Source organism: Pecten maximus, chromosome 5, assembly GCF_902652985.1.
Source record: "Pecten maximus chromosome 5, xPecMax1.1, whole genome shotgun sequence".
NCBI classification, from domain to species: Eukaryota; Metazoa; Mollusca; class Bivalvia; order Pectinida; family Pectinidae; genus Pecten; species Pecten maximus.
Window position 1 is genome coordinate 47,476,925 of NC_047019.1, and position 27,445 is coordinate 47,504,369.

The 27,445-nt window shown below is 37.7% G+C and overlaps 3 protein-coding genes across 10 annotated transcripts in view; 2 read left to right on the top strand and 1 right to left on the bottom strand.

Annotated features, from left to right (window-relative positions):
• LOC117328210 (hexokinase-2-like) overlaps positions 1-27,445 on the top strand; it is a 48,809-nt gene that overhangs the window by 5,070 nt on the left and 16,294 nt on the right. Inside the window, exons 1-2 of one of the 5 annotated variants that reach the window (XM_033885654.1) lie at positions 7,517-7,642; positions 27,056-27,123. In XM_033885654.1, the coding sequence (XP_033741545.1) occupies positions 27,061-27,123 (63 nt within the window). In that variant the 5' untranslated portion in view covers positions 7,517-7,642; positions 27,056-27,060. Of the gene's footprint in view, positions 1-7,516; positions 7,643-26,210; positions 26,357-26,976; positions 27,124-27,445 lie in introns of those variants that run through there. The other 4 variants (XM_033885653.1, XM_033885656.1, XM_033885652.1 and 1 more) reach the window with 4 other exon arrangements.
• On the bottom strand, positions 1,762-7,478 carry LOC117328212 (ankyrin repeat, PH and SEC7 domain containing protein secG-like). The gene is made up of 2 exons (XM_033885658.1): positions 6,018-7,478; positions 1,762-3,894 (listed from the first exon to the last, which is right to left on the bottom strand). Exons 1-2 carry the CDS (start codon positions 6,762-6,764, stop codon positions 3,610-3,612), a joined length of 1,032 nt encoding a protein of 343 aa, XP_033741549.1. The 5' UTR covers positions 6,765-7,478; the 3' UTR covers positions 1,762-3,609.
• LOC117328213 (exodeoxyribonuclease-like) lies at positions 7,636-21,437 on the top strand. 4 transcript variants are annotated; one of them, XR_004532925.1, is made up of 10 exons: positions 7,636-7,923; positions 9,086-9,112; positions 11,531-11,575; positions 11,773-11,943; positions 13,169-13,367; positions 15,958-16,029; positions 16,689-16,835; positions 18,441-18,621; positions 19,185-20,562; positions 20,603-21,437. XR_004532925.1 is itself a non-coding variant. In XM_033885659.1 (9 exons), the coding sequence occupies exons 1-9, from the start codon at positions 7,900-7,902 to the stop codon at positions 19,300-19,302; spliced, it is 984 nt and encodes a 327-aa protein (XP_033741550.1). In that variant the 5' UTR covers positions 7,636-7,899; the 3' UTR covers positions 19,303-21,437. The 4 variants fall into 4 exon arrangements, 2 of the variants coding, with proteins under 2 accessions (XP_033741550.1, XP_033741551.1); XR_004532924.1 differs by having other exon boundaries at positions 19,185-20,301; positions 20,431-21,437; XM_033885659.1 differs by having other exon boundaries at positions 19,185-21,437.

The window sequence follows — 27,445 nt, forward strand, 5'->3', positions numbered from 1 at the left end:
CACAGTAGTGGGGTGTGTCACAATAGAATACCTGTCTGATTGACTCACAATAAAGGAGTACCTGTCTGATTGACTCTCAGTAAAGGAGTGAGTACCTGTCTGATTGACTCAGTGTTGGGGTAAGTCTCAGTAAAGGAGTGAGTACCTGTCTGATTGACTCACAGTAATGGGGTGAGTCACAATAGAATACCTGTCTGATTGACTCACAGTAAAGGGATGAGTACCTGTCTGATTGACTCACAGTATTGGGGTGAGTACCTGTCTGATTGACTCCCAGTATTGGGGTGAGTCACAATAAAATACCTGTCTGATTGACTCACAGTATTGGGGTAAGTCACAATAGAATACCTGTCTGATTGACTCACAGTATTGGGGTGAGTCACAATAAAATACATGTCTGATTGACTCACAGTATTGGGGTAAGTCACAATAAAATACCTGTCTGATTGACTCACAGTATTGGGGTGAGTACCTGTCTGATTGACTCCCAGTATTGGGGTGAGTCACAATAAAATACCTGTCTGATTGACTCACAGTAAAGGGATGAGTACCTGTCTGATTGACTCACAGTATTGGGGTGAGTACCTGTCTGATTGACTCCCAGTATTGGGGTGAGTCACAATAAAATACCTGTCTGATTGACTCACAGTATTGGGGTAAGTCACAATAGAATACCTGTCTGATTGACTCACAGTATTGGGGTGAGTCACAATAAAATACATGTCTGATTGACTCACAGTATTGGGGTAAGTCACAATAAAATACCTGTCTGATTGACTCACAGTATTGGGGTGAGTCACAATAAAGGATAGAGTACCTGTCTGATTGACTCACAGTAAAGGGGTGAGTCACAATAAAGGATAGAGTACCTGTCTGATTGACTCACAGTATTGGGGTGAGTACCTGTCTGATTGACTCACAGTAATGGGATGAGTAACAATAAAATACCTGTCTGATTGACTCACAGTATTGGGGTGAGTCACAATAGAATACCTGTCTGATTGACTCACAGTAAAGGGGTGGATACCTGTCTGATTGACTCACAGTATTGGGGTGAGTCACAATATAATACCTGTCTGATTGACTCACAGTATTGGGGTGAGTCACAATAAAATACCTGTCTGATTGACTCACAGTATTGGGGTGAGTCACATTAAAATACCTATCTGATTGACTCACAGTATTGGGGTGAGTCACGTTAAAGGATAGAGTACCTGTCTGATTGACTCACAGTATTGGGGTGAGTCACATTAAAGGATAGAGTACCTGTCTGATTGACTCACAGTATTGGGGTGAGTCACATTAAAGGATAGAGCACCTGTCTGATTGACTCACAGTATTGGGGTGAGTCACAATAAAATACCTGTCTGATTGACTCACAGTAAAGGGGTGAGTACCTGTCTGATTGACTCACAGCATTGGGGTGAGCCACAGTAAAGGATAGAGTACCTGTCTGATTGACTCACAGTATTGGGATGAGTCACAATAAAATGCCTGTCTGATTGACTCACAGTATTGGGGTGAGTCACAATAAAATACCTGTCTGATTGACTCACAGTAAAGGGGTGAGTACCTGTCTGATTGACTCACAGTATTGGGATGAGTCACAATAAAATACCTGTCTGATTGACTCACAGTATTGGAGTGAGTCACAGTAAAGGAGTGATTACCTGTCTGATTGACTCACAGTATTGGGGTGGGTCACAGTAATCAAGGGAGCCTTTAACTATTTAGTTCTAAATTGACACAAAAACTAATACAAATGTTTCAAAAATAACATTTTATTTGTACATTGAGATTCTAATAACTTTCACACATACTATGATGGTAGCAAAGGATGTTGTATTCCAGATATTCAAGGACAAAGGTTTTCTTTCTATTGTATCATTATGCCTTCATTACCTATTCATTTATACTTACATGTATTAGTAAGATATTACGGTTCTTAGATAGACGGTCATTAGAGTTTTCTCTATCGTTTCAAATAATTACTGACAGAAAATATTAAAAAAGATATTATCTTACATATATTGAGTATTTCAGTCCTCAAAATGATATCAAATAATTAGCAGGTAAATACAATTTTGATTTGTTTAATCACACAATATACCAACGCCAAGGTTTTCTGTACTCTTACTCTCATCATAAACACACAGGTAGATATAGTACACACTGTCTCACACCCAGATACATTCCAACACCCTAGACAGTAAACACCTGATTGTACAGATCAATCAACAGCTGCAATTGGTAAAGGTGGGTAAGTACATGTACTATATACAGGTAAGGGATGATTACATCAAAGTACATGTACAATATACAGGTAAGGGATGGTTACATCACAGTACATGTACTCTATACAGGTAAGGGATGGTTACATCACAGTACATGTACTATATACAGGTAAGGGATGGTTACATCACAGTACATGTACTATATACAGGTAAGGGATGGTTACATCACAGTACATGTACTATATACAGGTAAGGGATGGTTACATCACAGTACATGTACTATATACAGGTAATGGATGATTACATCACAGTACATGTACTATACATGGTAAGGGATGGTTACATCACAGTACATGTACTATATACAGGTAAGGGATGATTACATCACAGTACATGTACTATATACAGGTAATGGATGATTACATCACAGTACATGTACTATACATGGTAAGGGATGGTTACATCACAGTACATGTACTATATACAGGTAAGGGATGGTTACATCACAGTACATGTACTATATACAGGTAATGGATGATTACATCACAGTACATGTACTATACATGGTAAGGGATGGTTACATCACAGTACATGTACTATATACAGGTAAGGGATGATTACATCACAGTACATGTACTATACATGGTAAGGGATGGTTACATCACAGTACATGTACTATATACAGGTAATGGATGGTTACATCACAGTACATGTACTATATACAGGTAAGGGATGGTTACATCACAGTACATGTACTATATACAGGTAAGGGATGGTTACATCACAGTACATATACTATATACAGGTAAGGGATGGTTACATCACAGTACATGTACTATATACAGGTAAGGGATGGTTACATCACAGTACATGTACTATATACAGGTAAGGGATGGTAACATCACAGTACATGTACTATACATGGTAAGGGATGATTACATCACAGTACATGTACTATATACAGGTAAGGGATGGTTACATCACAGTACATGTACTATATACAGGTAAGGGATGGTAACATCACAGTACATGTACTATACACGGTAAGGGATGGTTACATCACAGTAAATGTACTATACACAGTAAGGGATAGTTCCTGACATCACAGTACATGTACTATATACAGGTAAGGGATGGCTACATCACAGTACATGTACTATATACAGGCAGCCGCAAGGGATGGTTACATCACAGTATATGTACTATACATGGTAAGGGATTGTTACATCATAGTACATGTACAATACATGGTAAGGGATGATTACATCACAGTACAGTTTTGCATGATTTTTCCAGCTGAGATATCCAGAATGCCTTCCAGTTTTTATCCCCTAGAAGGTTATTATAGACAGACTATCATATCCCTACAGAATTGTTACAAGTGGGCCATTAGTAAGTACTCCTTGATTAACTTTGGAAGGGGTAGGCTCTCCACCTTTTGTATGATGTGGAGATCCGACGAGGACTGGAGCAAAGACTTTCTGATCCGTAGACAGCTCAGCGTCCTTAGACTTCTTGGTGTCTCTGACAAAAACTTCATCAGATAGAAGAGGTCAGGATTCAGTAGCAAGTTGGCCATTTTATCCTCTTTACACTTTTTCATCAAAGACATGGTGACCTCTGCTCCGGCTTCAAGAAGTAGCTCTGGGATTTGACGGTCCTGTAATGATGATTAACAAATACGTTCCATATAATGAAATTTTACAACTTCCCTCTCAATTATGTATCACCATACACACTGTAAACCAGGCGTAGAGAATCTACTGACAGCTCTATCTACTGTTCATAGCTTCTCTATAACAGACACCCACCTGTATATTACAGACACCCACCTGTATATAACAGACACCCACCTGTATATAACAGACACCCACCTGTATATTACAGACACATACCTGTATATAACAGACACCCACCTGTATATAACAGACACACACCTGTATATAACAGACATCCACCTGTATATAACAGACACCCACCTGTATAAAACAGATACCCACCTGTATATCACAGACACACACCTGTATATAACAGACACCCACCTGTATATAACAGACACCCACCTGTATATAACAGACACACACCTGTATATAACGGACACACACCTGTATATAACAGACACCCACCTGTATATAACAAAGACCCACCTGTATAAAACAGACACCCACCTGTATATTAGACACCCACCTGTATAAAACAGACACCCACCTGTATATCAGACACACACCTGTATATAACAGACACCCACCTGTATATAACAGACACACACCTGTATATAATGGACACACACCTGTATATAACAGACACACACCTGTATATAACAGACACCCACCTGTATAAAACAGACACCCACCTGTATATAACAGACACCCACCTGTATATAACAGACACCCACCTGTATATAACAGACACACACCTGTATATAACGGACACACACCTGTATATAACAGACACCCACCTGTATATAACAAAGACCCACCTGTATAAAACAGACACCCACCTGTATATAACAGACACCCACCTGTATAAAACAGACACCCACCTGTATATCAGACACACACCTGTATATAACAGACACCCACCTGTATATAACAGACACACACCTGTATATAACGGACACACACCTGTATATAACAGACACACACCTGTATATAACAGACACCCACCTGTATAAAACAGACACCCACCTGTATATAACAGACACCCACCTGTATAAAACAGACACCCACCTGTATAAAACAGACACCCACCTGTATATAACATACACCTACCTGTATATAACAGACACCCACCTGTATATAACAGACACCCACCTATATATAACATACACACACCTGTATATAACAGACACCTACCTGTATATAACATACACCCACCTGTATATAACAGACACCTACCTGTATATAACAGACACTTGTATATCACAGACACCCACCTGTATATAACACACACCTGTATATCACAGACACCCACCTGTATATAACAGACACACACCTGTATATAACAGACACCCACCTGTATATAACAGACACCATCTGTATATAACAGACATCCATCTGTATATAACAGACACCCACCTGTATATAACATACACACACCTGTATATAACAGACACCCACCTATATATAACATACACACACCTGTATATAACGGACACCTACCTGTATATTACAGACACCCACCTGTATATTACAGACACATACCTGTATATTATAGACACCTACCTGTATATTACAGACACCCACCTGTATATAATGGACACACACCTGTATATAACAGACACCCACCTGTATATAACAGACACCCACTTGTATATTACAGACACCCACCTGTATATAACAGACACCCACCTGTATATAACAGACACCCACCTGTATATAACAGACACACACCTGTATATAACAGACACCCACCTGTATATAACAGACACCCACTTGTATATAACATACACACACCTGTATATAACAGACACCCACCTGTATATAACATACACACACCTGTATATAATGGACACACACCTGTATAAAACAGACACCCACCTGTATATAACAGACACCCACCTGTATATTACAGACACATACCTGCAATTACAGACACACACCTGTATATAACATACACCCAAAAAAAATTTTTGATAAACTTTTCAACTAGTATGTTTTTGAAATCTCAGTTGAAATTGGATGAGAAAAAATCAACAAAAATTAATCTTGATAAATTAGTTTTAACAATGTCTTTTTAACACCACATTTTCCAAACATAATTGGATTATCTTTTATAACATACCTCACAATATTGTAGAGCCATAGAAAGTGGTGTATGTTCATTATAAGCAATATGATTTGGATCGGCACCATTCAATAGCAACATTCTCGTTGTGGCTACACATCCAGTTCGACAGGACAGATTTAATGCTGTCCATCCTCTCAGTTGGACAGCATCAATACGAGCACCTCTTCGTATCAACAGTGACATGATTTTGTGGTTACCATGCATAGCTGCTATATGAAGCGGGCGAAGAAGAGCAGTGTCCATCACATTCACATCACATTCTTTGGCTAAAAGAATGGCCTTAGTCATTTCATAGTTGTTTAAATCCACAGCATGCCAGAGACAGGTACAGCCACGGTCATCATGGTTATTTACATTGTATCCAGCCTGAACCAGTAATTTGATCATCTCTACTTTGGTTTTGACAATACAAGCATATATGACAGTTAGCTTTAAACAGTCTTTCTTTTTGTATTCCCTCAATGTATAAGCATAGTTGTTAACATCCACAATGTATTTCAGATTGACATTTGCTTTCTTACTGACCAGCTCCTCAACAATATCCTTCTGCTCTTCCTGGACCGCTACCTCTATAAGGGTTTTACCAAGACGGTCGGGACGGTCAGTACTGCGGAATGCATGGTTCACATCCAACCCCTTGTCTAGAAACTCCTTGAGGGGCTCCCGCTTACCCTTAACAAGGATGTCGTACAGGTCATCCTCAAAATAGTCCATAGTTCTGACCAACAGACCACTCTCCATTGGACTGGCATTTAGCAAGTCAGACAGGCCCTTTGTAACGTGTTGGCGATATCTTTATAGTTTTATTGCATGGGGCTCTCTGGGATTTATATACGATAATCACATCAACAGAATGAACGTGAGGTATTTTCTCTTCATAAACTCTACACGACACATTGATATGACGGGATAAAGAAAAAAATAGTCAGATTATAATGATACTTGGAACGTGATAAGCTTTAACTCCTCGGCACATAAAGAAGTCTGTACAGTTCTGTCCCTCGATACCCTCACTAAGTTAATTTCTTGCCTCCTGCATAATTAATGGAGTACCGAGACTTCTGTTGCTTTACTGCCCCACTGCCTCCACTTTCACTCGAGAAAGTCAACGCGGCGTGTTACTTAATTACCGCTACGTCTGTCACGCAGTTAGCATGATATCACACCATTTACATGTATATATAGGCTATATATACTATTACCAGATATAACGACGATCTACTGAGTGTTCCAGGTTCTACTCCACGTTTCCGACTCTTACACTCGATGACAACACGGTGAGTGAATGCTTTTCACTTCATAATTATTTAACTTTTTCAATGCGAATTAATAAAACTCAGAATTTATGTCGAAATCGTTTGGTTCAAATACCATGCCAATGAAGTTGCAAAAGCGTCGTGTATCCAAGTTAAATTGACCGACTTCCGGCAGGTGCCCCCGATTGTTTACGCAGGATATGTACAATCCCGAGAGCTTCCGAAAATATTCAGTCGGATCTTCTTGATATCACCCTTTGTTGCAAACGTTTAACAAACTTCAGCAGCGCAATTTCAAAACAAGACATCCTCATTCTTGCATAAAGGGAGAAATTCACATTGTCATCAGCTAAAACGAAAACTGTAAGCTTAGATTTAGGACAAACTGTTTTTTATTATTATATCGCGACATATAAATCATCTTCGGTAGTGACAAAGCGCGGGAAAGCTGTGGCGTAGACGCTTGTAACTGTTAACGAGATAGGCCTACTCTGCAGTTTCTTTGTGATCGTTTTGATCTGGCGTATTCGTCAGTTCATCTGAAGCTCGTCTCGTTCTTGCTGCAATCGGGCGTGCGTAGAACAGTTTTTACCTCTGCAGTTCCAGTGTATAACAAGAAAATGCCAGCAAAGGGCAAACGCAAGGTAGGCAAGATGAGACTGATAAAGGCCTAAGCTATACCAGCTGTATACTGTAGGTGATAATATATTCTAACTTTCATGGGATATATTCACAAGAGTTTGGCTTTCTATCAATAATAATATATATAATAATTCATATGAAAAATTATATAATCTGTATACTGTATCTCTATATGGGTTATTAAATATTCTTAATTAATGTGTAATAGGAAGCTGTAATAAAAAATACCGTGCCCGCGCTGGGCTCGAACTAGCGACCTTCGCTTCCAAGTCAAACGTCCTGCCAGTAGGCTAAAGGGAAAATGTCCCGCTAGTCTGAGCTAGTAAACTCACATTATATTCTCTACTTTTACAGTTTGACTACTCCCTGCTTCACACAAAGCCTTGGGGTTTCGCCCCCGAAGACAACCATGGGCACAACCAAGGTTCTTAAACTCTAATTTTTAGGATGCCTCTCAGTCTCCAATAGTTTTCACTTACAGTGGTCAACGGCATCAAATTCGTAATAGGAAGGAGTAGTGAAAAATACTCTGTCCATGCCAGGCTTCGAACTAGTCATCAAGGCAAACATATATATATATACTATTGGCTAAAGGGAAATTCTCGACATCTGTTTTAGATAAATAAATTATAGAAAAAGTCAGTCATACACAATGACCTAGTGTTTTATACCCGAGTATTCCAAACTATTTCTGTGCAAATTATTACATTTGCTGCCTGGTTTGTGCAAGGGGAGGTAACTTGTAATATACTCTAGTTGATGCCGCCTCAAGCTCTTGGAATATTAATGATATAAATGGCCTTTCACTCATCAAATATCTTTAGTCTCTGAATTTCCAATTAGAAAAAAAGTGAAATCTTTGCTTGTTTCTACATTTGATACTTTAAATGAAAATAGAATACTTCCGATTGGTTTGTCTTTTCCAAGAAATAGGCCACAGCTTGTTAGGATAATCAACCGTAAAACATCCAATAATGCACTTTGAAATTTATATTTATATACTACTTGCTTTTCTCCTTTATTTTGATCCTTCATGCATAGCATCTATGAGTGGCCTTGGCGCTTTGATTATAAGTTGTTAATTGACTTAATTGAGTTATTTCCCTTACATTTGTGTATACATAGTTCCATTTATATAATGTATCTCTTTCTGTCATTTTGCAGTCAAAGAAGTCTTCAACAGCTGATGATGTAAGTTATAAACAATTATATGGTATATATTGTATTTGGTATACAAGATATGGTAATTGAAGATATACATCTAACATACTTATCTGGTATACAAGATATGGTAATCGATGATACACATCTAACATACTTATCTGGTATACAAGATATGGTAATTGATGATATATACATCTAACATACTTATCTGGTATACAAGATATGGTAATTGATGATATATACATCTAACATACTTATCTGGTATACAAGATATGGTAATTGATGATATACATCTAACATACTTATCTGGTATACAAGATATGGTAATTGATGATATATACATCTAACATACTTATCTGGTATACAAGATATGGTAATTGATGATACATCTAACATACTTATCTGTATACAAGATATGGTAATTGATGATACACATCTAACATACTTATCTGGTATACAAGATATGGTAATTGATGATATAACATCTAAACATACTTATCTGGTATACAAGATATGGTAATTGATGATATACATCTAACATACTTATCTGGTATACAAGATATGGTAATTGATGATATATACATCTAACATACTTATCTGGTATACAAATTTGCAAGATATGGTAATTGATGATACACATCTAACATACTTATCTGGTATACAAGATATGGTAATTGATGATACACATCTAACATACTTATCTGGTATACAAGATATGGTAATTGATGATATATACATCTAACATACTTATCTGGTATACAAATTTGCAAGATATGGTAATTGATGATACACATCTAACATACTTATCTGGTATACAAGATATGGTAATTGATGATATATACATCTAACATACTTATCTGGTATACAAGATATGGTAATTGATAATATATACATCTAACATACTTATCTGCAAAGAAATCCCTGTATATAATATATTATCTTATTTATGAAGAATCAATCAATTTTAATAGCAATAAGCTAAAAGTGGTTCACACTTAGGCCCATACCTAACTTTTTAGGGAGGAGGTAGATAACGGTACTGATATTTTAGATTAGAGGAAAGGGTTTATTTGAGAATAAATATGGTATCAAACTTTTACACTAGAGGTGGGGCTTATATGATAACAACTATGGTACCTAACATTTACACTAAGGGCAAGGCTAACTATACTTGAGTACAGTTCTTAACTTGTAAGAAGAATATGGTAATGAATTCCCATTTCAATAATACCCAAATGTTTCTCATCAGAATTAATGAAGAAGAAATCTGAGAACTGATTAGTGGCTAGGGGGTACACGGGGAAGTGTACGTTAAAGGGTCCTGTTTCCAAGGTTACAGGGACCAAATATAGTTAAAGATTAATTTGCGAATCTTCTTCTCAAGTTCTAAAATACCCAGGCAGGGCACTTTGTCTAGTAGGTTCCTGCTATAGAATCCTATGAAATGTTCTCACACCAAATGACTTTGACCAATTTTCAAGGTCACATGGGTTCAATATCAAGAATCTTCCCAGGTCCCATAAGACCCAGAGGCCTGATGTTTTGCAAGTAGCAACCTTGGATAAAATGTTAGAAATTTTAAGAATCATCTTCTTAAGTTGAATAAGTGCTAGAGGGCTGACATTTTCCTAGAAGGTACCTAGCTAGGACAGAATAATATAAAGATTCCTCATATAGATAACCTTGACTTATTTGCAAGGTTATGGGAGCTAAATAGTTAAAGATTCATTTGCAAATCTTCTCGGGGTCTAAAAGACCCATTGCACTCAACTTTCACCAGTATCTTTCTGCTATGGAGTGTTATGTCCATCCTCACACCAATAATGACCTTGACATATTTTCAATGTCACAGTGGCCTTATATGTTTTAAATCATCAAGAATTTTCTTCCCAAGTTCAAGAAGACATGTCTGAAATTTTGCAACCAAGTAACTTGGATAGAGTGATAAACGGTTTCCTGATATAAATGACCTTGACCTATTTTCAAGCTTACAGGGGTCAAATAGTTTAAAGTTCCTTTGCAAATCTTCTTCTAAGATGTTCTTGCATTGAAGACCCAGGGTACTCATCTTTGACTAGTAGATACCTGCTATGGAGTGCTATAAGGTTTCCTCGTACCAATAAGCTTGAAAGTCAAGGGGGTTAAATATGTTAAAAAACTTCAATATTCTTCTTTTCATTAAAGTTCTAGAAAATCCATGTGCCTAATATTTTGCCACCAGGTACCTAGGACATGGGTATACCATTTCCAGAAACATCACTAATATATTACGGTCAACATGCAAATTGGAAATAGTAATTTTTCCTTTATTCCTTACTAGCCATGTGAATGATTCAGGCCCTCTGGGACTCTTGTGTGAATTTTAATATGCATGCTTATATTATCTGAATTTGTTAGTGTCTACATGTTGACTATAGTTATATTATCTGACTTTGTTTTCAACAGGAACCGGAAGCAAAACAAGTCAAAGTTGAAGAAGCGGATACCTCAGTATGTATAACTCGTGTATTCGTTGTGTTTGTTTAGAAGTTTATAATGTCTTAAGGATGTTACTTTATAAGGCCCATGTCTTGTAGGTAGTGTTCAGGATTGCTTGGGAAATCCAGTGGGTCTCTTGTCTCTCTTTCTTTCAATTAAAAGTTAAAAATTAAGCTGATAAACCACTGACATATGTTCCTGTGTTATAGAATGGCAAAGCTCCCAAACCTAAAAAGGAAGACAGTCTAGAGTCTCTTCCAGAGGGCACGGACACCAGTTTCCCTAAAGAGTTCAACCCAGATAAAACAACAGCTGATGGACGTAAAGCCAAGTTGAAAATCACCTCCTGGAATGTCAATGGGCTGCGTGCCTGGATGAAGGTACAGAAATGAAATTTGATTGTCACATCAGTGATCATGAACTATTACCATTTTACAATCAAGCCTTTTACAACAACTCATTTCATAGGAATTGTTGTTGAGAAGCTAATTAAATGGTCTTTATAGACAAGTTTCCATTGTACAGAGGTGACATTTAGGACAGATTTGACAGTACACTTGTGTTAAATTTGTGATTGTTACATCAATGAACCATTACCGTTTCATAAATAGGCGCATATTACATTTATGGTAAGTTCTCTATTTATATTCTTGTTCCTGTGAAGTTATTGTTGGCTTGATTTAATCATCAGAGTAATCACCAAATTGATAGGGAGATAACCTTGTTGTTGATAGGGAGATGACCTTGTTGTTGATAGGGAGATGACCTTGTTGTTGATAGGGAGATGACCTTGTTGTTGATAGGGAGATGACCTTGTTGTTGATAGGGAGATGACCTTGTTGTTGATAGGGAGATGACCATGTTGTTGATAGGGAGATGACCTTGTTGTTGATAGGGAGATGACCTTGTTGTTGATAGGGAGATGACCTTGTTGTTGATAGGGAGATGACCTTGTTGTTGATAGGGAGATGACCTTGTTGTTGATAGGGAGATGACCATGTTGTTGATAGGGCGATAACCTTGTTGTTGATAGAGAGATGACCTTGTTGTTGATAGGGAGATGACCTTGTTGTTGATAGGGAGATAACCTTGTTGTTGATAGGGAAATAGCCTTGTTGTTGATAGGAAGATAACCTTGTTGTTGATAGGAAGATAACCTTGTTGTTGAATAGGAGATGACATTGTTGTTGATAGGGAGATGACCTTGTGGTTGATAGGGAGATGACCTTGTTGTTGATAGGGAGATGACCATGTTGTTGATAGGGAGATGACCTTGTTGTTGATAGGGAGATGACCTTGTTGTTGATAGGGAGATGACCTTGTTGTTGATAGGGAGATGACCTTGTTGTTGATAGGGAGATGACCTTGTTGATAGGGAGATGACCTTGTTGTTGATAGGGAGATAACCTTGCTGTTGATAGGGAGATGACCTTGTTGTTGATAGGGAGATGACCTTGTTTTTGATAGGGAGATGACCTTGTTGTTGATAGGGAGATGACCATGTTGTTGATTGGGAGATGACCTTGTTGTTGATAGGGAGATGACCTTGTTGTTGATAGGGAGATGACCTTGTTGTTGATAGGGATATAACCTTGTTGTTGATAGGGAGATGGCCAGAGCTACCTTAAGACCTATGACCCTGATATCCTTTGCGTCCAAGAGACCAAGTGCTCCCTAGCCAAGCTGCCTAAGGATGTTGAAGTGGAGGGTTACCATGTCTACTGGTCAGCAGCAGAAACTGAGGGTTACGCTGGGACTGGCATGTACACAAAAACAAAGCCCATCAGTCTGACATATGGCATTGGTAAGTATTTCTAGGTGTCCTGATGTTAAATCTGTTACATATACCAAAAATAGAATTTGTAATACTTTCTTGCTATCACTCTAACAGTTTTATATTATCATATTTGCCAACTTTCCCAAATTTTTGGAGTTTCCTGACTTCAGCCTGTCTGCTATGTCTCCTTATCGTTACAATCAAAAGTGGGGTCATCTCCTGATTTGGGGAAAACCTGTCTTTATAACCCTGTATGGAGACCCTATTCATCTTGTTAAGTTCATTAAGGCCTACGACAGGTAACGCTTGCCAGCTAGTTAAAGGCCTAAGCATGATCTGCTCACAAATTGTAATGATTTGATACTTCATTGTAAGTATGACACTATATAACCAGACAAATAAAAAGTTCAACTCATTAGGGCCCTGCGAAAGAGCTTGAGTGTGATATCATTGTGATAATTTGTATTGATTAACAGCAGTTTAGCTTAAAACATATTTTTGGTAATATTTATGTAATAATTTAGAGTCTTGTATTAATTACCAGACAGCTTCATTAGCGAGTTCTGTTAAACAGTTCTCAGAAATTATTTTAAAAACAAATCATTGATGTATAGTTTTTGTCACTGATTATGACTGCTTATTTACCTTCCATAGTTGATTTTAACAGAGGTTTATATATATTACAGTAACACAATGTAAAACAGACTAGATTACATAAAGCATACTCATAAAAATAAAATATGACTAGCATTGTATCACAAGTTCAACCTCACCAGCAATATGTGAGTTTTCTTGGCTGTAAACCTGCCAAAAACTTAATTAATATTATGACATCTTCAAAACATTTAAACATCTACTTCTGAATAACAAAGAGTCACCGAGTCCCTACTTTTATACTGATACAGGTACAGAAAAACATGACAATGACAACAGTTTATTATACTGTTGTATTTTCAGGTACAGAAAAACATGACAATGAGGGCCGTACCATCACCGCCGAGTTTGACAGAGTCCCTATTATTATACTGTTGTATTTTCAGGTACAAAAAAACATGACAATGAGGGCCGCACCATCACCGCCGAGTTTGACAGAGTCCCTATTATTATACTGTTGTATTTTCAGGTACAGAAAAACATGACAATGAGGGCCGTACCATCACCGCCGAGTTTGACAGAGTCCCTATTATTATACTGTTGTATTTTCAGGTACAGAAAAACATGACAATGAGGGCCGTACCATTACCGCCGAGTTTGACAGAGTCCCTATTATTATACTGTTGTATTTTCAGGTACAAAAAAACATGACAATGAGGGCCGTACCATTACCGCCGAGTTTGACAGAGTCCCTATTATTATACTGTTGTATTTTCAGGTACAAAAAAACATGACAATGAGGGCCATACCATCACCGCCGAGTTTGACAGAGTCCCTATTATTATACTGTTGTATTTTCAGGTACAAAAAAACATGACAATGAGGGCCGTACCATTACTGCCGAGTTTGACAGAGTCCCTATTATTATACTGTTGTATTTTCAGGTACAAAAAAACATGACAATGAGGGCCGTACCATCACTGCCGAGTTTGACAGAGTCCCTATTATTATACTGTTGTATTTTCAGGTACAAAAAAACATGACAATGAGGGCCGTACCATCACCGCCGAGTTTGACAGAGTCCCTATTATTATACTGTTGTATTTTCAGGTACAAAAAAACATGACAATGAGGGCCGTACCATCACCGCCGAGTTTGACAGAGTCCCTATTATTATACTGTTGTATTTTCAGGTACAGAAAAACATGACAATGAGGGCCGTACCATTACCGCCGAGTTTGACAGAGTCCCTATTATTATACTGTTGTATTTTCAGGTACAAAAAAACATGACAATGAGGGCCGTACCATTACCGCCGAGTTTGACAGAGTCCCTATTATTATACTGTTGTATTTTCAGGTACAAAAAAACATGACAATGAGGGCCATACCATCACCGCCGAGTTTGACAGAGTCCCTATTATTATACTGTTGTATTTTCAGGTACAAAAAAACATGACAATGAGGGCCGTACCATTACTGCCGAGTTTGACAGAGTCCCTATTATTATACTGTTGTATTTTCAGGTACAAAAAAACATGACAATGAGGGCCGTACCATCACCGCCGAGTTTGACAGAGTCCCTATTATTATACTGTTGTATTTTCAGGTACAAAAAAACATGACAATGAGGGCCGTACCATCACCGCCGAGTTTGACAGAGTCCCTATTATTATACTGTTGTATTTTCAGGTACAGAAAAACATGACAATGAGGGCCGTACCATCACCGCCGAGTTTGACAGAGTCCCTATTATTATACTGTTGTATTTTCAGGTACAGAAAAACATGACAATGAGGGCCGTACCATCACCGCCGAGTTTGACAGAGTCCCTATTATTATACTGTTGTATTTTCAGGTACAGAAAAACATGACAATGAGGGCCGTACCATCACCGCCGAGTTTGACAGAGTCCCTATTATTATACTGTTGTATTTTCAGGTACAGAAAAACATGACAATGAGGGCCGTACCATCACCGCCGAGTTTGACAGAGTCCCTATTATTATACTGTTGTATTTTCAGGTACAAAAAAACATGACAATGAGGGCCGTACCATCACCGCCGAGTTTGATAAGTTCTTTCTTGTGACCTCATGTAAGTATACTTTCAAATTACTCAAGCTTGTTATCTATATGCAGGGTAATGTTCAAGTTGTTTAAATCGTAGTAAAGTTGTTTGCTTATTCTACTTTTAGTGACAAATAGTTCCCAAATTATCACATACAACAATGTTATGTCAATTCTGTAAAGAATTGTAAAAATTAATGTAATTCATCCAGGGAGCAGATCTCATTTTTGCCCCTGGGATGGAGGTAAACTTTACTATAGTTTATATAGGGAAATCATATGTTTGACTATCATCTGTTGGATTTCTTTTGTAATTTATTCTAACTTGGTTCGAATTAGCAGTTTTGGAAGGCATTTTCTTGGTATGCAAATGTTGGCCCGACTGACCCCAAGGGGCCGATAGGCAGGGTAAAAGAAATACTTTAAAAACTCAGGTGACCGTTCGGTGTCTCTGGAACTAAGCAATGGATATCGCTCATATTTGACTGATCGAATCCTTAGGTGGTGGGGATTCAAAAAGCTACAAATTGTGGGGCTGACCCTCAGGGGGATGAGGGATGGGGTTAAAAAAGGCCAATTTAGCTATATATAACAAATTCTAGCCAGGTGAGCAATTCAGGCCCTCTGAGCGTTTTGTTTAAATTTCAAAATCCTGGTAAAACAAGTGTGTAACATGTTGTTTTTCAGATGTTCCAAATTCGGGAAAAGGCCTAGTGAGGCTGAGCTACCGAACCAAAGAATGGGACATAGACTTCCGTAAATATCTCAAGAAATTAGACGCCAAGAAACCTGTCATTTTATGTGGAGATCTTAACGTTGCTCACACACCTACAGGTAAGAATGTGTTATATAATCTGACTTGTCACACTCCTACAGGTGAGGCTGTGTTATATAAACTGACTGGTCACACACCTACAGGTGAGGCTGTGTTATATAAACTGACTTGTCACACACCTACAGGTGAGGCTGTGTTATATAAACTGACTTGTCACACACCTACAGGTGAGGCTGTGTTATATAAACTGACTTGTCACACACCTACAGGTGAGGCTGTGTTATATAAACTGACTTGTCACACACCTACAGGTGAGGCTGTGTTATATAAACTGACTTGTCACACACCTACAGGTGAGGCTGTGTTATATAAACTGACTTGTCACACACCTACAGGTGAGGCTGTGTTATATAAACTGACTTGTTACACACCTACAGGTGAGACTGTTTTATATAAACTGACTTGTCACACACCTACAGGTGAGGCTGTGTTATATAAACTGACTTGTCACACACCTACAGGTGAGACTGTTTTATATAAACTGACTTGTCACACTCCTACAGGTGAGGCTGTGTTATATAAACTGACTTGTCACACTCCTACAGGTGAGGCTGTGTTATATAAACTGACTTGTCACACTCCTACAGGTGAGGCTGTGTTATATAAACTGACTTGTCACACACCTACAGGTGAGGCTGTGTTATATAAACTGACTTGTCACACACTACAGGTGAGGCTGTGTTATATAACTGACTTGTCACACTCCTACAGGTGAGGCTGTGTTATATAAACTGGCTTGTCACACACCTACAGGTGAGGCTGTGTTATATAAACTGACTTGTCACACACCTGCAGGTCAGGCTGTGTTATATAAACTGACTTGTCACACACCTACAGGTGAGGCTGTTTTATATAAACTGACTTGTCACACTCCTACAGGTGAGGCTGTGTTATATAAACTGACTTGTCACACTCCTACAGGTGAGGCTGTGTTATATAAACTGACTTGTCACACACCTACAGGTGAGGCTGTGTTATATAAACTGACTTGTCACACACCTACAGGTGAGGCTGTGTTATATAATCTGACTTGTCACACACCTACAGGTGAGGCTGTGTTATATAAACTGACTTGTCACACACCTACAGGTGAGACTGTGTTATATAAACTGACTTGTCACACACCTACAGGTGAGGTTGTGTTATATAATCTGACTTGTCACACACCTACAGGTGAGGCTGTGTTATATAAACTGACTTGTCACACACCTACAGGTGAGCCTGTGTTATATAAACTGACTTGTCACACACCTACAGGTAAGGCTGTGTTATATAAACTGACTGGTCATACACCTACAGGTGAGGCTGTGTTATATAAACTGACTTGTCACACACCTGCAGGGCAGACTTTTTTTATGTAAACTGACTTGTCATACACATACAGGTGAGGCTGTGTTATATAAACTGACTTGTCACACACCAACAGGTAAGGTTCTGTTGTACGTACCGACTTGTCACACATCCAAATGTACTGACAACCTGAGATCTAGAGACACAGAGATGGCAGAATTTCTGTTATTAACTTTGATCAGAAGTTATTTGATGCAATAAGTGTGAAAACTTACATGAAAGTTGTTAAGTATTTTCTGTGTTCCTGTTTCCAGATCTGAAGAACCCCAAGACAAACAAGAAGACACCAGGATTTACGGAGGCAGAGAGAGAGGAGTTTACAAACCTGCTGGCAGAAGGATTTGTAGATTCCTTTAGGGAGCTCTACCCTAATGCCCGGGACTGTTTCTCCTTCTGGACGTACATGATGAATTCCAGGGCTAAGAATGTTGGTTGGTGAGTATCCACTGGATGGTAGCTAGTAGGACGATCCTGATCAAATTTAACAAGGTTTATTATAAATAACTCGCCTGCCCAAAGGTCATGTGAGCTTATGCCATGATGCGGTGTCCATTATCTAGCTGGCCTTCAGGTCATACAGCATCAACTTTTCCTTTAACAACTTCTTCTCAATTAGCAAGAGGCCCAGAGACCTGTTTTTGGGATTGAAGCATGCTTGAGGGAAGGGCTTCCAAGTCTGTTCATGTGAATGCCCTTGACCTATTTTCAAGGTCACATGGGTAAAATGTGCTTAAATGTTAAACCTAGCCTATGGTTATATTTGAAAAAAGTGGTGATCAGCTTAGCATTTGCATAAATGATTAGGTCAACTTAAAAGTTGTATTAGAAGCAGTCGAGCACTACAGGCCCCTTGGGCTTCTTGTTTTATATTTGAATACTGTGTGAAAAGTGATATTATAGAAGATTTTGGAGGATGTGAAAAAAAACTAGTGCTATAATTTCTACTGTTGAATTGTATTGTTAAAGATGTTCTAATGATGCTGTATTTGGGTTTTCAGGCGCCTTGACTACTTTGTCCTCTCTGAACGCCTGAAGGATGACCTGTGTGACAGCATAATCCAGCAAAGCATCATGGGTAGTGACCACTGTCCAATCATGTTGTCCATGGCTCTCTGATGAATCAAACAGTCCAGTTACATAAAAGGGTTGTGTCTCAAAAAAGCCCTGTTTGATCTGAATAGCGGATTAAATGCAAATGATTCATTACAAGTCAGAGGTATCAAATCAGCCAATGGAATGATTGGTTACAACGGTATCATATCGGCCAATGGAATTATTGGTTACAGCGATATCACATCAGCCAATGGAATGTTTGGTTATAGCGGTATCAAATCAGCCAATGGAATGGTTGGTTACAGCAGTATCAAATCAGCCAATGGAATGTTTGGTTACAGCAGTATCAAATCAGCCAATGGAATGTTTGGTTAAAGCGGTATCAAATCAGCCAATGGAATGTTTGGTTAAAGCGGTATCAAATCAGCCAATGGAATGTTTGGTTACAGCAGTATCAAATCAGCCAATGGAATGTTTGGTTACAGCGGTATCAAATCAGCCAATGGAATGTTTGGTTAAAGCGGTATCAAATCAGCCAATGGAATGTTTGGTTACAGCAGTATCAAATCAGCCAATGGAATGTTTGGTTACAGCAGTATCAAATCAGCCAATGGAATGTTTGGTTACAGCAGTATCAAATCAGCCAATGGAATGTTTGGTTACAGCAGTATCAAATCAGCCAATGGAATGTTTGGTTACAGCAGTATCAAATCAGCCAATGGAATGTTTGGTAATAGTATCAACACTACGTAATAGACATCTGAATTGGAGAAGTTATAGATCTGGATGAGAATGAACTCTTCTACACTTCAAAATATAAGTGGATATTACAGCCTGTAACTTTTATAATTGATAGTTACAGTAATAGTTAAGTGTCTGCATCTCATTGTTGTTAATGTATGGTTTACATTGTCAGATTAAATAATTTCCAAGATACATGAATAGACAATTTATCTAGTCAAATCGAAATAAGATTTGCTCGAACGCCAAATGCAGACATGAATATGAACAACATCCAGGGTGATGTTTGGTGGAGCAGGGTTTACATGCTTATAGTGTCGGGTATGAACTATGACAGGTATGGACTATGACAGGTATGAACTATGACAGGGTATGGACTATGACAGGTATGAACTATGACAGGTATGGACTATGACAGGTATGGACTATGACAGGTATGAACTATGACAGGTATGAACTATGACAGGTATGGACTATGACAGGTATGGACTACCTACGACAGGTATGGACTACCTACAATAGGTATGGACTACCTACAACAGGTATGGACTACCTACAACAGGTATGGACTACCTACGACAGGTATGGACTACCTACGACAGGTATGGACTACCTACGACAGGTGGGGGCCGCGGTGGCCAAGTGGTTAAGGTGTTCCGACACTTTATCACTAGCCCTCCACCTCTTGGTTGCGAGTTCGAAACCTACGTGGGGCAGTTGCCAGGAACTGATCGTAGGCCGGTGGTTTATCTCCGGGTACTCCGGCTTTCCTCCACCTTCAAAACCTGGCACGTCTTTAAATGACCCTGGCTGTTAATAGAATGTTAAACAAAAACAAACCAAACTACGACAGGTATTGACTACCTACAATAGGTAGGGACTAGCAATATTTTGTATTTAATAGATAATATCCTCAAAACAATTGACATCTTTGTCAAAAATTTGGTTAAGAAGTTTTGCAATTAATTCTGTATTTGTTCTTCTGGAGTAAAACATCAGTACAGGTACTGTGGATTAAATATTGAATTAAAGGTTTTCTTGAATTTGACATGAAGATGCATGATTCGTGGAAAGTTCTCTGCTACAGACACTCCCTATAAAGCTAACTGCTCCCCTACATATCACCCTTGAAGTTGTTTGATTTGGAATGAGAATGTGTGAGGTGTGTATGTGCTCTTTTTTTGCATACTGTGAATATTGTTTTAGTATATTGAAGCATTTGGAACCAATTGTTTATTTGATAAAAATTTAGATTCAGAAGTAGTCAGATAGTAGTCTACTTCTACTGGTTTGTTGTTACTTATACCACGTCTGTATGCTTTATGGTGGGCTGTGAGATTACTGAATGGAATAAATTCTCTCAAAAATGTAAAATTTTGTGTACAAGTTTTTAAGTGAACATTGATAATCATTCCATTAATGCACTAAAATTCATCAATAAAACATGAAACAAAAAATTTGTGTTGGTTTAGTGTTGTCAAGTAGTCATGCATTATAAATAGTTTCTTTGAAGATAATATGTGTTATGCTATTGTGACAGTAGATAATTTTGTACATTGTCATTTAATTAAATTTACAATAACTAAATCCACACGTTAAAGAGGCATGTTGATACCCCCGCCATTTTATGGGGGGGATATAGTGTTACCCGTTACATTTCGTCCCTTCCCATTCTAAATTGATGTCATGTCTTGAGAACCCCTATAACAGATTTGGTTCATTGTGGTGTTTCAAACTTTATTAGCTCACTGTGAACTTATGCCATATATACTGTGGCATATGCCATCCATCAGTCAATCTGTCAACCATTGATTTCTTCTGCATAAATTCTGATAGAAATTAAGCAAAATTTGACCGGACGTATCTCTAGGTGGTTGACATTCAAAATTCTACAAATGGTGGGGTAGACTGCCCAAGGGGCCTAAGAGGCCGAGCCAAAAGGGGTCAATTTGGCTATATTGATATAAACGACTTCTTCTTTGGAACTATGCAATGGATAGCACTCATATTTTACTGGTAGCATACCTAGGTATAGGGGATTCAATAAGCTACAAACTGTAGGGCTGACCCCTACAAGGCTGAGAGGCGGAGGTACGGACATTAGCCCCTAGGACAAAAGCCCTCCCGGACATTAGCCCCTTCACACTAATCAAAAAGTGGACAAAAGCCCCTTCATAAAAAAAATTATATTTATTTTTTTTATTTTTTATGTTTTTATTTATTCATTTTTTTTTTAAATTACAATATATGTTTTAGCAGTGGTTATATTAAGTGCTACATATATATGTAAGTGACTTCAGTCACCAGTGGCTTCTGCAATGTAAACAACTACTTGAACTGTTACATAAACAATAAGCTGTTACACAGGTGTTTGGTAGGTTTTTCATTGATGTTGTATTCTCCTCGAAGGAAATATATCATTAATGGCTTCATGTGTATCAACAGTGAAATTTCTATGTTTGCACAGGTATAAATTGTTTTTATATTGTTTCTTTGATTTTAATCATTCCTAAAATTAAAATTACAACACAGAGCAACATGTTTGGTTAGGTACTTATTATGTTATAATTTGAGACACTGCAAATAGGGATCAAATGTTTATTGCTTTTGTAGGCATTTCTTTGATTATCAATATTTGCGGTATATTAGGAGGTCTGAAATTATGTGTAATCAGTAACAATTTGTTCAGCATGGAGATCATACGTACTGCCAAAGGTGGAGTGAAACTATGTGTAGATGGTTATATGTTTACGAAGAAAGGTACATTTCCTGAAATGTTCAGCTTACTTAATAATATAAAGTTTGAACAAATAAATTATGATGTTTAATAACGCAATCCTGATGTAAAAATAAACCCAGTGGTCTTTCTCCAACCCAAGGGACTTGCTTTCTTTAAAGACAATCGTGTCAAAAATATAATCCATGTTTTCTAACACCCCAATGGTGTCTGGACTTTGTTTCTGGGTTATATCCTTGAAGTAGTTGAGATCGCTAACCCATAACCATATAAATGAACATTATTTTGATGTTTGGTCAAATCCAATTAGATGAGTGAAACAGGCCTTCTGGGCCTCTTGTTCAATTTGCAGGACATCCAAAGAGGATAGGAAATTATGCGGCCAATTATAAGGTCATGAAGAATTAAGGAATTCCCGTTAGTACACAAAACACACATGGCCAGATTCTTAGCACGCAAGTAAATTAAAGCAAAACATGAGGTCATACATATGTATGTGTAACAATGTCTCCGATTAACACTGTCTCTTATAGTTACAATTCCTCGTCCAGTTGATAGACTTGGTAATGTTTAAATACTTTAATGGCTAATTACTTATACTGCCTTCTTCCTGTATTACAGTATCATACCCAATCAACTTTGTATACAGAAACAACTGGTGTGATAATTAGGGCCCCGCATCAAGAGATGCGGGTGCCCTATAATAATCAGGTTGTCCGTCCGTCCGTCTGTCCGTTTTTTTTCTTCTGCACAAAAATGATTGAAGGAGATGAAGGATTTGTATCAAATTGGAACTGATGATTCCTCATGCATCCTAGATCAGATGTGTAGTATTTCATGCAAATCGGATTCAAAATGGCTGTTAGGCGGCCATATTGGATTTTAACATTAACATGAAAATACTGGATCTTTGTTGTTTTTAACTGTTCACTATTCGATTATGCAAAGTTGTCAAGAAATAAACCAAGAGTTAACTGACAGAGTGATCAAACTCATAGTTCAAGGTCACAAGTTCAAAGGTCAACAGTCAAGGTCATCCTGGGTCGGCTTCAAAATGCCAGGTAATCAACCCTTTTGGATTTTAGCAGTCAAAACAATTTTGACATTTTCTTATCAATGAAGGATCTTGTTCTCAATTGGAAACTTTGATTGCTTCAACAATTTAAATTCGTTTGAAGGATTTAAAAGGTCTAAAATTGTCATTTACTTTATTTTTTAGAAAAGGAATGTAATCCTATCATTATTCAAAAGGCTTTATTCAGCACAAATCATCTAATAACATGAAATGTTTGTGCTTACTTAGTTTTCCGACGTGATATCACCATCAACTGCTCCTATACTAATAACCTAAGTTGAATATAATATTATATAACTTATTGTAGTTTGTACTAATAACCTGGTTAATTATATAAATTTCCCATTGAAGTTTGTACTTATAACCTGGTTAATCTTATAACCTGATTGATTTTAATTTGTAGCAATAACCAGGTTAACTGTAATTTTGTTTAATAAATAACCTGGTTTATTAGGGCCCCGCATCGAAGATGTGGTGCCCTATAGTAATCAGGTTGTCTGTCTGTTTGTCCGTCCGTCTGTCCGTTTTTTTCTTTTGCGCCAAATTATTGACAAGAGTTGAAGGATTTCGGTGAAAATTGGTACCACTTACAAAACCGTCTGTTGCCATGGTAACAAATGGAGGTTTCTGATTGGTTGAAATTTCTATATCATTCGATTTCGGTGAAAATTGGTACATATTGGTCTTTAGGGAAGCCAAACACAATGGTACCACTTATGAAACCGTCTGTTGCCATGGTAACAAATGGAGGTTTCTGATTGGTTGAAATTATTGGGAATTTTCGAGTTGATTTTGGGAAAAAATAAGGCTAAAACGCATTGAGAATGGGGTCGTTTGACGCACCCAGTTATATAGGCAGGAAAAACACTGACAATAATTATTACATTTACCCTGAAGGGTCAGACACATAGCGGGGCCCTTTCTGACGTGTCAGTGTTCTAGTTAATATACAGTATCATACCCAATCAACTTTGTATACAGAAACAACTGGTGTGATAATCAATATACAGTATCGTACCCAATCAACTTTGTATACAGAAACAACTGGTGTGATAATTAATATACAGTATCGTACCCAATCAACCTTGTATAGAGAAACAACTGGTGTGATAATTAATATGATAGTTGTAAGCATCATTGACATTTAATTTAAATTTTGTGTTGAGGTCTGTTGCTTTAAAAACAAATAAAAAGTCCAATGAATCAAACTATAATTATAGCTAGATCACATGGTGGACATCTCAACAAAGGTTGTCATTGCTATTCCAACCAATTAATAAACAAGGTAATCCAGACTATACTGGCATTGTAGCATATGGACATTTCAACACAAACTACAGATTGCATGATTTTTAAATTTTTGCTATGTTTTTGAGTTAAAGCCTAAGATATTGAGAAATTGATATTCATTGCTTCTCTAATTGACTTATAAATTAGTGTATAGTCATGCGGATACAGTGCTTATGCACTACAGAAAGAGTGTTTTTGAGGTAAATAATTATTAAGGTGAATTTACAAATAAATGATTTTGAGAAATTTGATAATCTTTGATTTGCAATGTATCAATATTTACACGTCTTTATAATATACATGTACCTGTTTACAGATGCTACCATACTATCAAAGGAATTTGTTGGTTGTTTTGGGGAAAAATACTGAATTTTGGTGAATTTTGGAGCTTGCTTAAAACTTGTTATACTGACAAAGCAGGACATGATAATTACTTGTTATTTTTAGGTCACCTGAGACAAATAATGTTTTCTTCTATTTCTTCTCAATAACCAAGAGGCCCAGGGTAATGATATTGGGCCAGTTGCATGCTGGGATGAAGGGCTACAAAGTATGTTCAAATGAATGACCTTAACCTATTTTCACGGTCACAGGGGTCAAATGTGTTAAAATCTTTAAAACAACTTTTCAGTAACCAAGAGGGCCAGAGTCATGATATTGGGTCAGTAGCATGCTTGGTTGAAGTGTTACAATTTTTTTTTCAAATTAATGACCTTGATCAACTTTCAGGGTCACATGGTCAAATGTGTTAAATTCTTTATTTAGAAACAGAAACATCAACTATGTATGAGTATGTATATTTCAGAACTCAGGTGACCATTAAGGTTCATTGTCCTGTTGTTGTGAAATATGGAAGTACATGTATGACCCTTTACCTGTTGTTTACCGATGGGCACATGTGTTGTTTACCGATGGGCACATGTGTTGTTTACTGATGGGCAAAAGTGTTGTTTACTAATTGGCACAGGTGTTGTTTACTGATAGGCACATGTGTTGTTTACTGATGGGCAAAAGTGTTGTTTACTAATTGGCACATGTGTTGTTTACTGATGGGCACATGTATTGTTGGTTTACTTTCACTTTCAATACCATATAGCATTTTAGCATTTATTAAGTCCACCCGGAACTCCTCTGACTCTTTCCTTGGTAGAGATAGTGGAGGGGATACAAGTGGACAGGGACTTAGTTTGACAAGTATGTAAAGATAAGAGGACCTGTATATCACTATGTACCTGTAGTGTATCTGCTGATCTGTATACTGGACACTAAAACAGGTCAGTACTGTAAAGTAGTGATTTCACGTTCATGCAGTATATCAGTGTATTATTGTTGATAATCCTGATTATGTATAGGTTGAATATTGGCTGTGATAATGTAGCTCTAGATGATGATTTCTCATACATGGCCAGAGGGAAGCCATGCAATGATAGGCTCGTTCTAGATGAAACTCTGTGTTTACCAGCTGGGGAATGTCAGTCTCTATCATACATATATAGATATAGTGTTCAGTTACATACAGAAACCTGACTGAAAACATACACAGATGTGACATTATTTACTTGAAAAGCCAGATACCTGTGTAGTCCTTGAAATGAGTATATTGATCAGCAGTATATAATATTTTGAAATACAATCAACATTATTCATTTGACTATCGTTTGCTCTCTAAATGTACACCCTTCCACTGATTTAGTGAGAATTACTTACCAGCCTGACCTAATAAGGTCTCTTGTCATTCAATATTAACAACAACCCCCCCCCCCCCCCCCCCCCCCCCCCCCCCCCACCACCACCACCAACTAAAAAGGAGTACTATAAGGAATCCTCTCTCAGTCTCTAATAGCTTACACTTAAGGGGCTATCATAACATATTTGTGAATTTGATTTTTGGTAGGCTGTCTGGTGTTGAGCGGTTCCAGTCTGTAGGGTTCGTAATTCTGTTATAGAGAATAACAGTAAGATAATTGTTGCAGCCATCATGGAACCCCTGACGAAGAAGACGAGGATAGAGAGGATAACAGCAGAGGATAAGAGGGAAAAAGTAAGTTAATTCTGTAAACAAAGGAAGATACATGAAGTTTCTATAAAAATGAATAAAGAGAGAGTGGTTATGTTAGACATTTTACATCATTTATTACAAATTGAGAGAATAAGATTAAAAAGGGATTGGAGAGAATAAAATAATTAAGGGGTGGGAAAGAATAGGGTAATTAAGGGGTTGGAGAGACTAAGATTATCAAGGGTTTGGAGAGAATAAGATTATTAAGGGTTGGAGGAAAAAAGATAATTAAGGAATGGGAGAATAAGATTATCAAGGGATTGGAGAAAAATAAAATTAAGGGATGGGAGACTAAGACTAGTAA